General features: G+C 42.3%; 1 protein-coding gene across 10 annotated transcripts in view; it reads right to left on the reverse strand.

Annotated features, from left to right (window-relative positions):
• The window catches only part of plxna4 (plexin A4), a 544,272-nt gene that overhangs the window by 311,496 nt on the left and 218,076 nt on the right, over window positions 1–14,700 (reverse strand). For all 10 annotated transcript variants that reach the window (XR_011347889.1, XM_069908052.1, XM_069908051.1 and 7 more), the window contains exon 4: window positions 1,019–1,150. Coding sequence is in view for 9 of the 10 variants with exons in the window: in XM_069908052.1 (XP_069764153.1) it covers window positions 1,019–1,150 (132 nt within the window). In the remaining variant the exon portion in view is untranslated. The remainder of the gene's footprint in view (window positions 1–1,018; window positions 1,151–14,700) is intronic.

Here is a 14,700-nt window from a genome sequence, read left to right on the forward strand (position 1 = left end):
AATTCAATGACAACTTATTGCCCTCAACTTTCAGACAACTGGATAAACCTCACACCCATAAAATAACATTATCCTTACTCTGTTCAAACTGATCTCTCACTGTGACTCTCCTCTCCATTCTATGCCTTATTCTGCTGTACTTGTGTTTGAAGAGACTTACTAAATAGCATGCAACACAAACCCACACTGTCCTTGTCAAAACACAGAGATGCTGGAGGAATCCAAATCTCACAGTGTCCAGAGGAGGTAAAGATATATGACCAATGTTTCGGGCCTGAGACCTTGCTCAAGGTACATTGAAGAAGGTCTTAGGCCTGAAACATTGGATCCATACAGGTGTACCCCGCTTTACATAACTAGAGTGTTCCTACAGAACCTTTCTTAAGCCAAAATGGCATAAGGAGAAGAATTGATTACCATTGATTTCCATGGGAAAAAAAAACCCACCAAATCATGCCAAATAACACATGAAACTTAAAATAACACTAACATTTATTAAAAGCAGGAATGATCTGATAAATACACAGCCTATAAAGTAGAAATAATGTATGTACAGTGTAATTAGACTGAGTCTTCAGAGGTCGGGGTGGTCGGAAGTATAGAAGATTGGGATGTCAAAGAGAGAGGAAGAGGGTCATCTACTGACATCTCATTGTAGTTCCCGGGGAAGAAGCTGCTTGGGTGTGCACACAGCCTCTCTAATGGCTCACTGCTTTTGCCACATTTTTCCGTAAAAGTGAAGATGGCTTTCTTCGTAAAAGCAAATTTCAGTAAAGCGAGTATTCATAAAGCGGGGTATACTTGTATCTTTATCTCCCTATGGACACTCTGAGACTTGCTGAATTCCTCCACTATATTTGTTATTACTACAATCACAGCGTCTGCAGACTTTCTTGTTTCACTCCACCCTGTCCTTGGCATTCAATAAGCATAAACTTATAAGCACTGCGTTCTTGAAACAGAAGTGTGTGGGGTACAACTATAATATAGAATAACAAAACACATCGCCTGGTCTTACCTGCTTCTCTGACATGATGTAGAGATATTGATGGTCCACAGACAAGGCCATGTCACGCAGAATGGCACCATTTTGCACAACCTGAATGGCCTCATACTGCAAGGCACCATCGTAAGCCCCATCAACTCGAATCTGTGAAGAACAGAAAGAGAGAGCAAGATCATTTACTGAGCAGCTTCTCAATTTTTAGGTGTCCACCAGCAGTTTTTTTTTTAAAATACATTCATATGGTCACATTGTGATTTTTTTAAAAAAATCTCTATATCTTCCTTTTCACTCCAGGAAAAAAAAACAGAAATTGGTGCCGGTGTTTTTCAGCTTCCTGTGACACTCACCGTATATCCATTGGCTCAGGTATTTGAGTGCCTTCTTGCAATCAAAGCCACTGCACACCAACATATGGTCAATGTGTCATCGTGAATCCAGACCAAGACTGCGAACTCGACGCACCTTGATTCAGAGCATTTCATTTCAAACACAGAGATGTCATAAAACCATCACTGGCTTTCAATCACTCTTTGACATACACTTTATTCTGTGCCTTATGAATGTGAAAATATGAAAATTTACCTGTCCGTCCATGAAAACTAAACAGGCATAGCTCATGATATTGGATGTGGCAATTCACCTTGAATCACTCAACCCTGCTGCATCCCTAAGATGAACATCAAATAGAAGTGAAATGTAAGCTTCCAAAATAAAGAAGCATTCAAGACAATAATGTGCTCCTTATTCAGATTATGCAGGGCTTTTGTGAATGTCTGACAACTGAACATTTTGAATGACCCTTCTCCCCTTTGAGGAATTATGGAAAAGAATCAAAGATGTTTTCAAAGCACCTTTGGGGGAAAGGTGTGTCATTCCCACTGACTCCTAGGAATCCTTGATCAATGATTACTCAAAATGGAGAGGGGGAATTCTGGATGACATTGATAACCTCGTGCCTCTTCATTGGAAGCTCCCAGAAGCCCAGTATAAATGCAAAAGAATGTATCATCGAAGGGGTGAACTGTTGTGGACCTTACAGCTCTTAAAAGTCACTCAATCTTCATACCAATACATACCATAATGAACAAACTCAACCTAATATTTTCCATAATAGAGGAAATTCCCAATATTTTCATGATGCGCGCATTCTCAGATAATTTTTCAATAATGTCGATTCATGTTAATGACATAAAATCTATATTCACAACCAGCCCATTCCGTTAGTCCAACAGTAATCCATCAACTGGACAGTTGCACTCTCAGCCTATTCCCTATCATTGAGATCAATCCAATATCACGGTCCATTTATCATCTCTGTGGACAGTCAAGCTATTCAATCCAGCATTTTTAATAGTCTTTCCAGTGCTCTGACACATCTCAAACTAATCTGGTCTTATCTCCTGGACTGAGCCTAATATTTATCACAAGTCCTTCCTTCTCTGGAGGCCCAATAATATCACATCCAGATTATTACGTGGTCTAGACCCTTTACAACAACAAGGCATCTGATACATTCGAAGTAGGTCCAAAATCATAGACATGTAGAGACATTGTAGACAATTACCATTATCAACTGTCAGTTAAAAAAGAATATCTATAACTTTGGACAATCCAGGATATCATCAACATTTCATCAATGCATCCAATTCATATTTAAGGTTAATCTAATATCTGTTAATTTAAGCCTTGCTCTCTTTGCCTAGTGCCAGAAAGGTTTGACTGAAGATAGACCATCTGACTTATTACTTGGTATTTGTGGTTGCTGTGCATAGATGCTACATTTTTTACATAATGAACAGAGAATACATTTTAAAAAGTATCTAATTCCTGCTAAGGGATTTATGGGTACGCCAAGGTTATGAAAAGCATTGTGAAAAGCATTGCATCAAGGTCAACTGTCACATCTGCCCTTCCAGGATTGTGAATCACAAGGATTCCCCTTGTGATTCACTGCACTCCACTTCCTTCTCCATCCATATTTCCCTTCAGCAGCACTTTCCCACGCATCTGGAGGAAATGTAACACCTGACCATTTCCTTTCTCCCAAACACCCAGAAACCCAAATACTACCTTTACCTTGTCTTCTACCTTCGATTCTGACAAAGTAGTCCCCTCTTCATGTAGGAAACCAAATTCACACTGGGAGGCCACTTTAAAGAACTCCTCTATTCTTTCTACATAAAAGATCCTGAATTCCACTTGCCTTCCACTTAACTTCTCCATTCCAATCAGTTGTTAATTTTTTTTAATCTTCAATGTTCCAATGAGGTTTGCAAACCTGCACCTGTACTCCTTCCTAGACATCTTACAGCCTTCCAGACTCCACATTGAATTCAACAATTACACAATTTCATTTTGCATCTTAAATTTCATGCGTTCAATATTTTTTCCTCTTGTTCAGCCATATCATTTGTTAGTCTTTAGCCTTTACCACAATAGTACATAGAAATCTACCACAGAGAATAGGCCTTTCAGCCCAAACTGATCAAACAGCCTATTCCAACTGCCTAAAAGTTCCCTACTGCATAACCCTCTATATTTCTCAGTTCTTCAAGATGGAACTTTCATGTCCTCACCCTGTCCTTTCTGGTCACCAGCCTCCCACAGATCTTGCCATTTATTCCTTCTACCTCTTCCAATTTCTTCTGCAACCTAAAATATTTTTTTCACAGTTTTTTCTAAGTTCAGAAGAAAAGTCACCAACCTGATCCTCTCTCCACAGATCCTAAGCTGCTGAACCCTTCTAGCATTTTCTATTTTTTTTCCAGATTTGTGTCACCAGAAGGTGGAGAATCTCACCTGGTCCCTTTACACCAGCTCCATAGCCAAGGAAGCCCAATAGCACCTCTCCTTCCTGCGAAGGCTGAGGAAAGTTCATCTCCCACCCTCCATCCTCACTACATTCCACAGATGATGTACTGAGAGAATCTTGTGCAATGGCATCATCGCCTGGTTTGAAAGCTATACCTCCTCAAGATTGCAAGACCCTGCAGAGGATATTGAAGTTAGTAAAAAAGATCATTGGGAGCTCTCTTCCTACCATGAAGGACATCTACAACACTTAATGCAGGCGAAAGACAATAAACATTGTGAAGGACTCCACATACCCTTCATGTAAACTCTTCTCCTTTCTGCCATCTGGTAGAAAGTACTGTAGCACTCAGGCCCTTATGTCCAGATTGGGCAACAGTTTTTTTCCCCCCCAAGCCATCAGACTCCTGAATTCCCAGAACATATGTGGATAGGGTACTGTGGACTTATACTGTATATATCTTAATATTTTCATCGTTTAAACTTCTATTTTGACATATTTATGTAAATTCGCTCCCTGGTCCTGGAGAAATGCTGTCTCATCTTTACTGTACGAGCATGCAGGTGATCTCACCTCACCTGGGCTTGCTCCCATCACTCCATACAAAATGGAAGCCACTCATTTTGAACAATGTTAACCAGGATGGCTAACCTTATAATTTTTAATTTAGATCTACAGCACAGTAACAGGCTATTTCAGCCCATGAGTACATACCAGGGGTTTAGGTTAATTGGCTGACACAGGCTCATGGGCCAAAATGGCCTGTTTGTCCAAATTAAAAAGTTGGCCGCGACGGAGGTGAACCATTAGAATTACATTTATAGAGTTTTTGTTCCTGTAAATGACAGCACTTAGGTACCAACAGGGGTACATTTGTGCACTTAAAAATAAAATGAAACATCTCACAATCCGACATGTTTAACTGAACACTTGGTAATTAGCAACGCAGGAAATTGTAGAGTTCAGTGCTACTCTTCCTCAGGTCTGTGACGGTTCCCCGACTGAGAGGTGAGAATTAAAATGAATCAGTTACCAATAGTACTTGGCACATTTTTGATTTACTGGCATACTCCCTACTGTGATCACAATCTTCCAAATGTCACTTGCTACAGACTGCCAGGCCAGGAGTTACAGTTGATTGACTGAGAAAACAGTGGTTTGTAAACACACTTACGCGTGAAATCCAATTCCTCCCTGAGAAATAATTCTATCTCCTTCTCTATCACCCTGGCCTGGATGACATTTGACCCCCAACCAAAGGCATGAACTGACTGAATTTCAGTTTGTAGTATTACTTGATTGTGGGATCTTGCTGTGCTCAATGGCCAACAACTTTGGTTGATGGTGTGCATGCTACTGGTTGCCTGGATAGCCTGATCTCAGAGAGGCACAGGACCGGTTAGTACTTGGAGGAGAGATGACTTAGGAACACCAGGTGCTGAAGGTTTCTGTGAGGAGCGCTGGACAAAGTGATGACTCTCTGTCTGCCTTACGGTAGACAAAAGTAAAGAATTTCATGTATGTTACATTCTAAAGTAGTATTATTTGACAATAATGAAACCTTTACTTTTACCCATGGACATTTTGTGAATAATTCACAAGTTATGAAGGGCTTGTGGGCATCCCAAGGAGGTGAAACAAAGACAAGATCTTTAATTCCCTTGGAAAAATTTGTTTATTTATCCTAATAATTTTATTCACATTGAAATGATTCAACTCCACATTTTAAAACCACACAATTGAAAATCTCCTCAGACAACCCTCAAAAAAATCAAAATAACCAATGCTAATTAATCCATTTATTTTCAATCCCAGTTGAAGAAACAAATCTCTTTTCACTTTCATGATGGAATGTGATCTTCCAAACATACTTCCAATTTAAGCCCATCATAAAGAATCTCAGTGGACTACAGTTTCCGATTCATTCTTACTGGATGGAATCCCAATGGACTAATCTCATTCTTTATACAGCAGAATACAAACTTCCCATTCAAACTCGCTTTCTAAAATCCCAATGGGCCAAATAGAAGTGCTGTCTTAATGAATTACATCCATTTCGGTGAGTTCAGAGAAATTCTAACTTTAGAGTTGTGCATTATGGAACAGATTCTTCAGCCCAACTGACAAAGTTGGTATTCATTTTGCCTTTGCCAATATCCTCCCATGCCCTTCCTATCCATACAACTGTCAAAATGCCTTTTGTACATCAGGGCAGCACAGTTAGTACAACGTGATCACAAGCCAGCTACCAGAGTTTGAATCCTGCGCCATAGTAAGGAGTTTGCATGTTCTCCCCGTGTCAGCGTGAAGTTCCTCTGGGTGCTCCAGTTTCCTCCCATGTTCAAAAACATACCACAGGTGTAGATCATTTGGGTGCATTTGAACAGCATGGGGTCATGAATTGAAAGAGCCTGTTAAATTTAAAACTGCACCCATTTCTGCCAATTTCTATGGCAGATTCTTCCAGAGACAGATCACCCTCTGTATGAAAAGGCCTTATACCTCTTAAAACTCACCCCTCTCACCCTTAAACTCTGGCCTCCAGCTCTTGAATTGTCTATCCTGGGAGAACTTTGTTTATGATCTTTGCTTCGGTTGACATTGAAGTTTTGTGAGTCTTGTGTCTAAGTTTTTCTGTGGTCTGGTTGGAAATATAACTTATGACTTTAATTACATGTGTTATATTTAGGCTAGGGAATTTATTAATTTATTAGTTTTACACTGTTATATGTCTTCTATGTTTCTATAGAAATTTGCATAGTAACCAGTGGGCATTGTTATAAAAGGGGGGGGGGGGGGGGAAATTTTGAATTAAAGTTTGAAGGTGAAATTTTTGTTAATAAAGTAATTGTTCATCTTTATCCCTGTGTGATATGCCTTCTTTGTGGTTGCTGGTTTGATCTTGTAACACTACTAAAAGCAGACTCAACCTACTCCATTTCCAGTCCCATTGTGCAGTGAGCTTGACTATCAACAACAGTGTTTTATCAACTTCGCTTCCCTCTCAGCACTAGACAAAATGAAAGATTGATTCAGGTTCCCCCACTTCCCACTGCAATAGATCTGAAAGGTCTTTTCCACAAATTTCCTTTCTGAAAATGTTACATCAAGCCTTCCTGATCAGCCCTCACCACCCATGTGACTAATTAAGCTACTAACCCTGAACATCTTTGGAACGTGGGAGGAAACCGGACCACCTGGATATGAGGATCTCATTTTCCAAATAGGCATGGGATAATACAGAATATAATATTTTAATGAAACCACACTTTTGTTATTTCTTTCTCCACAAGCTAAGACTGTACCTTCCTGTTCCAGTTAGTTTTCACTCGCGCCCCCCCCCCCCACCCTTGCTGTCCTTACCTATTGATCGCTAAACCAATTTTTACCTTGGCATGCACTTTATCAAAGATGTTCTCTCAGTCCTCTGATACCTCCTCCAATCTGAAATTTAAAACATGCTTGTTCTGAAACATTGAAAGATTTTGAATGTTGAAAGGCATGGACAGGGTAGATGCAAAAAGGTTGCTCCCCACGGCAGGAGAGTCTAGGACAAGAGGGCACAACTTCAGGATTGAAGGGCATCTGATTAGAACAAAGGTGTGAAGGAATTTCTTCAGCCAGAGGGTGGTAAATCTGTGGAATTTGTTGGCACAGGTGGTTGTGAAGGTTGTGGGTGCATTTAGAGCAGAGATTGGTAGGTTCCTGATTAGCCAGGACATCGAAGGTTATGGGGAGAAGGCTGGCTGGGCAGTGGGACTGAGTGGGAAAATGGATCAGCTCATTATTAAATGGCAGGACAGACAATGGGCTGAATAGCCGATTTCTGCTGCTATGTCTTATGGTCTTCCTCATGTTCTGGTGAAGAGTCTCTGACTTGAAACATGGCCTTCTCTCTCCACCGACGCTGCTTGATCCTCTGTTTGTTCCAGAGTTCACGGGTTTTGTTTCATATTTTTGGTATCTGCATCTTTTTGCTTCCAATACCATCTTTATAGTGCACTTCAGACACCAAATCTATGTCTGATGAGAAAAGCTAAGTGATCTGGAAAGTTAAGAGATCAGAATATCTAGTTGGTCATTGAGCTCTGCAAGCCTGCACCATCAATCAGATCAAGGCAGATCAATGCCACACACTCAACTTGATTCCATGAGCCATCAGTCTCAGATTTGAAACAACTCCCACAATTCCATCTCACCAACTTTATTACCAGAAAGAATTTCAGATTATCCTGCTTGTAAGTTTTGCTGCTTTGTTTTTCTCCAGCAAAATAAATAGCTTCTTTCCACTTATTAAACATGTCAATTATCCCATCTCTTAACCTTATCCACTTGAGAGAACATAAGCCAAGTTCCATTGGTGTATGATGTAAAGTGACCCCAGCCCATGAACATTATCCCTCTTAATTAGCAGAGACATTGCACAACTTTGCATCACATGTATTCAGCTATCAATCTGCAGTCAGCTTCAATTGAATATGGAACTTCAACCATTTTGTCCACAATCTGTGGATGCTACTGAAGAGAACAGTCTTACGCTAATGAAATTGCAAATCAAAATGATGAAATCTCACCCTTTAGAGAGAGTTTATAATGGAGAAAGGACCCTCATTTGAACTCATCACTGATATTCCAAAAGATTCACAGGTTGATAGGTGGAGTGGCCATGAGTACGTGGTAGAACCTGGGAGGGAGTTGTGAGGAAATCAAATGTAAACGGGTACTTAATGCTCGGAGTGGACCAGAGGGCCTGTTGTCACTGCAACTCTATAAAACCCAATCCCACAGCCATTCAATCCTCCACAAGTCACCAATCAGCTACTAACTTGCCTCTGTGGAGCTCTAACAACACACTAGAAACACCAGGAGAAAGCAACCTACTTCATAGACATTCCTTCAACACCCAACAATTGGATCTCTTGGCGCATTGCAAATAGTAACCAAAGTCTGGAACCAGCTCACCAAGGCTTACTGTGCACCACACAGATTCACAGCCTCTACCATGTAGAATGACAAGGGCTGCAGGATATGGGAGCACTTCCATCTGCAGGTATCCCCTTCAACTCGCACATTATCCTGACTTGCAAATGCATCACCATTTCTTCAACGATGTTGGCTCGAAAACCTGTAACTCCCTACAAGTATAACCCGACCAAGCAGCGTTCTCTGGTTCAAAACGGTGCGAAGAATGGTGCATTAATACCGCCTTAGAGAAAAAGTTCTCTTGCCTGTTACCCTGTGCTTCTCCTCCTCCCCTTCTACCTTTCTTCCTCCCTCCATTTTATTCAGGTATTTGTCCTTGCTTTTAGCTCATATCTCGACGAAGGGCTTAGGCCTGAAAGATTGGTTTTATATATATTTGGTTCCTATGGATGCTGCATGACCTGCTGAGATTCTCCAGCACTTTTGTGTATTGGACTACAATCACAGCATCTCCCATAGCACTACATGTGGGAGCACATTCTCTGCTTTGAAAGTGAGCATGCTTTTAATGACTGGGCCATTCAGAGGCCTGTACAGTGGAGCTTAGAGGGATGAGGGGGGATCTCATTGAAACTAACTGAATACTGAAAGGGCTGGATCAGCATGGATGTGGAGAAGTTATTTCCAGTGGTGGGAGAGTCTAGGACCAGAGGACACTGCCTCAGAATAAGAGGATCTTCCTTGAATACAGAGACGAGAAGAAATTTCTACAGCCAGAGGGGGAGAAACAAAGGGGAAGAAATCATTGGGAAGATTTAAAGCAGAAGTTGACAAGTTGACTAGTAAGGGTTATGGGGAGAAGGCAGGAGAATGTGGTTAAGAGGAAAATCCATCAGCCATGATTCGAATGGAAGAGCAGACTCGATGGGCTGAATGGTCTAAACCTGCTCCTATGTCTTATGGCCATGAAAGGTGCCAATGCAGTGCGAGGCTGTTTGTCGTTCTGACACTGCAGAGAGCTTTGCTCCTATGAATCACCAAGTTGACTAATCTCTCTGCTGTTCTGTCCACCCACGCATTTTCTTTCTGTGTTGTAATCCTGACCAACTGCTTCAGGTCTTACTTGCGCAATTCCTTCCCCATTCCCTTTCTCTCCCAAGTCAGAGAATTTTGAAAACTAAACTACACACCAGCCAAAAAAAATCCAGGATTTGGCCTTGACATTGAACTTCATGCGTCTGAGTTCGCTGGTGTGCTTTGGCAGAAGAGCTTCCCCTGTGACTTCCTTTGTAAATCCTTCCAGAAGCACTGCATGCCTGGTTCAGTAGTGTGTGCTAAATGTTTGTGTCTTGCTTTGCCAATGTCATTGGGCAAGTGAACAGCAGGAAGCATGTTTTGAATCAAAAGGAGAGCTGCGCAGACAGAGGGCACACGTACAAGGGCAAGAGACTGGGCAGAGGTTCAGGAAACCATTGGCCAAAAGAGTTCCTACCCACAAGAAATCCCCACAGACCTATTATGTACAGCAGGAGACAAACGGTGTTTATGAATCAGTATTCAAAGCAACACGAGAGTTAATTAGCAAACCAAGCACATCTGAAAAAGTGTAAATGAGACCCTCTCTGCTCTTTCATAATGAGAACCCCAAGATCCAATCAAATAACAAATCAGAGGTCTCACAGTGGATATCAATTTTAACTCCAGCTTTTCTTTTCTTCATTTTCGACATTTCCAGGGCTGTTGAAATTAGTAAGGATTAGATACTCCATAAAGATTCAACCAATTGTGTCAATTGCACTGAATCAGGAGGATCTGGCCACTACCCTCCAACTTCCCCCTGTTATACCACAAACCTCAAGGCACTGACCCTCCAGAATATCAGTCTGCTTAATGGTGACAAATGAAGTTCCTGTGAGGCACAACATGGTCAGATGTAAAACACAGGATTCTGTTGACACCATGGTTAAGTTAAAAAGCACACAAATGCTGGAGAAACTCAGCATGTCAAACAGTGCCTTTATGTAGCAAAGGTTTCGGGCTTGAACCCTTCATCAAGGTGTGGGGGAACATGAGAGATGTCTGAACAAAAGGGGAGGGGAAGGGGGTGGTGAGGCTGGGAGATGATAGGTGGGGAGGGAGGACACTGCAGGAGGGGGGAAGTCTAGGCTTGGTGGAGAAAGAAAGGAAGTAGGAACTGGAAGAACTAGTTAAGGGTGGGGGGGGGGGGGGTGGTGGAGAATATAAGCTAATTGGTGGAATGCAGTGAATTCATTGTTCATTGTTCAGGCCCTGCAGTTGAAGGTTGCCCAGACGAAAAATGAGGTGTTCTTCCTCCAATCTGGTCAGGGTGGAGTAGTGTGAAGGGCCATGGACAGACATGTGAACTTGAGAGCATGACTTAGAATTGAAATGGTTGGCTATTGGAGGTCACTTTTGTTGCGGACAGAGAGGAGGTGCCGGGTGAAGCGATCTCGTAATCTGTCACTGGTCTCTCTGATGTAGAAAAGGCCACAGAGATATAGATACAGTAAATGAGTGTTTGGAGGAACAGGTGAATTGTTGCTTCACCTGAAAGGTCTGTTTGGGACCTTGGATCAGTGTAGGTGCAGGTATTACACCTCCTACTTCCACAGTGGAAGGTGCTGGGGGGGTGGGGGGTGCTGGTGTGATGGGTGTGCAGGGAAGAATGCACAAAGGAGTCATGAAGGGAGCAGTCCCTACAGAAGGCTGAGAGGGGAAGAGAAGGAAAAAATGTGTCTGGTGGCAAGATCATCAGCTTCCTGCCTGAAGAAAGACCTATTTATATAGCACCTACACAATACCCTGAAAGGTAACTAATAATGTATGTTGTAACTGAAGACAGAAGAGACTGCAAAACCTTTACTGCTATTAGCATTGTCAATTTGACACAGCAAGATCTCAGAGACAAATGATCAATTAATCTGCTTTAATGCTGTCAGATAAATTTTGGCCAGGAGAACCAGAGCAACTAATCCCCCATCTCCATCTCCAAACAATGGCCTAGGATGATTTTCAGACATCTGTGATAGAGGCTCAGCTTCATATCTTGTCTGACACCACTCCAACAGTGCAGCACTCCGAGGATTGTGCAGAACAGCGGATCTGACTCCGTCCAACTTGTTTGACTCGGAGACTAGATCACCCACTGATCAAGTGATGAGGGGCACTGTCCTCCTCAGCTGATACTGTGACATTGGTCATTACCAGTTACACCTTCAATCCATACATTTCCCCAGCATAGTTAAGGAGTCCACACTGCCTCCCAGAACAATTCCATTCTCCAACTTATTCCCAGATAAACATTTTCCTCTCACATAATGCAGTGAACTGGAATTCATTGTCTATGTATTGTTCAGATGGCTGGTTCCTCCCTTACCTACCCCAATATAAACTGCCTTACCTCAGATTCACCTGAGGACTATTGTGTCTGCTGACCATTGATTGTAAGATATTAAAAGCTTGTACCCCTCACTTGTCTCTGAGGGCATTCAGCTGCGCTACACATACTTATCTATTTCCCAGGTTCGTTCATTATCATCTGACTGTACATATACAACCAGACAAAACAGTGTTTCTCCGGACCACAGTACGGACAAACACACACAAGAATAATCCCCTGTCACCCACCTACACTGGTGGTAATTTAAGGTACAGAAATGCTGGAGGGATCAGCCAGTCTCGCTGCATAGATAGGAGGTAAAATATAGTATCGATATGCAAAAAGTAGGTAGGCATCTGAATTAAAGGGGAGAGAAAGGGGAAAGAATGGGAGAGGGGGAGGAGTGCAGGCCCAGTCTTTAATTCAGAAGCCAGACTGCTTTTTGCTGATAGCTTGAAGAAGAGCTCAGGCCTGAATGGCAGCAATATATCTTTACCTCCTACAGAGGCTATGAGACTAGCTGAGTTCCTCCAGCATCTCTGTTTTGACTACAATCACAGCGTCTGCAGGCTTTCGTGTTTCACTTGGTAATTTAGTATTTCCAATTAATCCAAAAAACCCTGGGGCCAAAGATGTTTGTTCAATAACAACCAGAATCATTTGCAATGTGAAGTTCCTGCTTCCTGACGCTTACATTTCCAGACATTCTAAACCCAGAGACTTCAACCTTTCCTCGCTAGTTCCTAGAGACCTCAACCATCCCTCACTAGCTCCCAAGTGCACAGGAAGATTACTCACTAGATTTAATACTGGGATTTTAATTTAATGCTTTGTCATTGGATTTCTCTTGCCAATATTTTTGATCCCCTTGTTTTGCACTCTACACTAATATAGGGTCCCAGAAAAGGGAACTGCACATCCTTCCACTGATGCTGCCTGACCTGTTGAGTATTTCTTGCATTTTATGTCCGATTTTCAACATCTGAACTTTTTAATGTTTTTCTCTCGCCTTAATAGGTTTGCTTATGCACTCATCTGTTAACATTTACCTTTGTCTTCTCCTCCATCTACCTCCCCTATTTATAGCCCATCTTTACCATTTTTTTTCTTGCCTTTTTATTGACCTTGACCTAATGTGGAGTAAGTGATCCTGCAATCCTGTGAGAGCATAAACGACAAGAGAGAGAGAGGAGTGAGCGAGAGGGAGTGAGAATGGGTGCTTTTGAACATTAATGAGAGAGAAGGAAAACTAGTCATGTGGGTACAAGTGGAAGAAATTGTTTGGGCACATTTAGCGCTGCACGATTACAACGCCATTGACCAGGATTCAAAACCACCGCTGTGTGTAATGTTATGGACCCTGGACAGCTTTATTTTCAGACCATGGATAGGACCGAATATGCAGTGGGAGAGAGAGGAGTGCGCACTGTTGGAAGCGCTAAAGCAGCATGCTGAGAGACCTAACAGCTGTCAGGAGCACGAGAGCCCCGCACTGAAGCCAGTGGGCTCGTGGAGAGCATGCCTGCCGGTGTCAACCTCTCTCTGCCAATAAGGAGTGCTGAAGACATGTGCTGGGGCAGTGTGTGTGTGTGTGTGTGTGTGTGTGTGTGTGTGTGTGTGTGTGTGTGTGTGTGTGTGTGTGTGTGTGTGTGTGTGTGTGTGTGTGTGTGTGTGTGTGTGAGAACCTGTGCTTCTGCATTTCCCTTTCAAGAGGAGAATTTCATTTCACTTGACAACTCAAAACAGGGTTTCGGGGAGAAGACGTGCTGTATATGACAGAAGGTCACTTGGCAACCCTATTTTTTTTTAAAATGCCTTTGGAGGTGCAGACCTAGTGATAGTGACTAGGAGGTCACTGTGAAAATCCCCTTTGTGAAGAAATTAGAGGTGGTCGTTACCACATTAGAAAATTCAGGAAAGTCTCCTGCCAAGGTCGTAAGTCTACAGTGATAGCAGTCCTCTCTCTGCACGTCCAACTGAAAGACCTCTGCGCAACTAAACTAAGAAATTCACTCCTGGGGACCAGATTCTGTGGACTGTTCTTTGACAGACTGACTTGACGTGGCTGACTTGAGGTTTTGTTTTGGGGCATTTTGGGCTTGGACTGTAATGGTCTGGGTTTCCTCCCCCCCCCCCCCCCCCCCATACACCCTATAAGCATTTGTTGTTAGTATATAGTTGCCATATATTCAGGAGTTAAGTTTATTGAGTTAATTCTATTATTGACAATTGTTAATAAATTTTAAGTTAAACTTAACCCATCTGTTTATGTGTTTCTCAATTGGTACTGGCGAGGAATACTAGTAAGGACCTGGTACTCTCTCCCAGTGACCAGTGTGGGTTTCCTCCAAGTGCTCCAGATTCCTCCCAAAATGCAAAGGAGACACAGGTTTCATGGGTTGTGCCGTGCCGTAGCCTTAAAATTCAAATTGAAAAACATGTGAAAGAGAATGATGGCAAAAACCCAATAAATGAGGGAAAATGAGTGAGGAGTGTGCAGGCACACTGGAGCCAGTGGACGAGTGGCCCACTCCCTTCGAATCATTCATCTTGCATCTC

The sequence above is a fragment of the Narcine bancroftii genome, chromosome 13 (assembly GCF_036971445.1).
Source record: "Narcine bancroftii isolate sNarBan1 chromosome 13, sNarBan1.hap1, whole genome shotgun sequence".
Lineage (NCBI taxonomy): Eukaryota > Metazoa > Chordata > Chondrichthyes > Torpediniformes > Narcinidae > Narcine > Narcine bancroftii.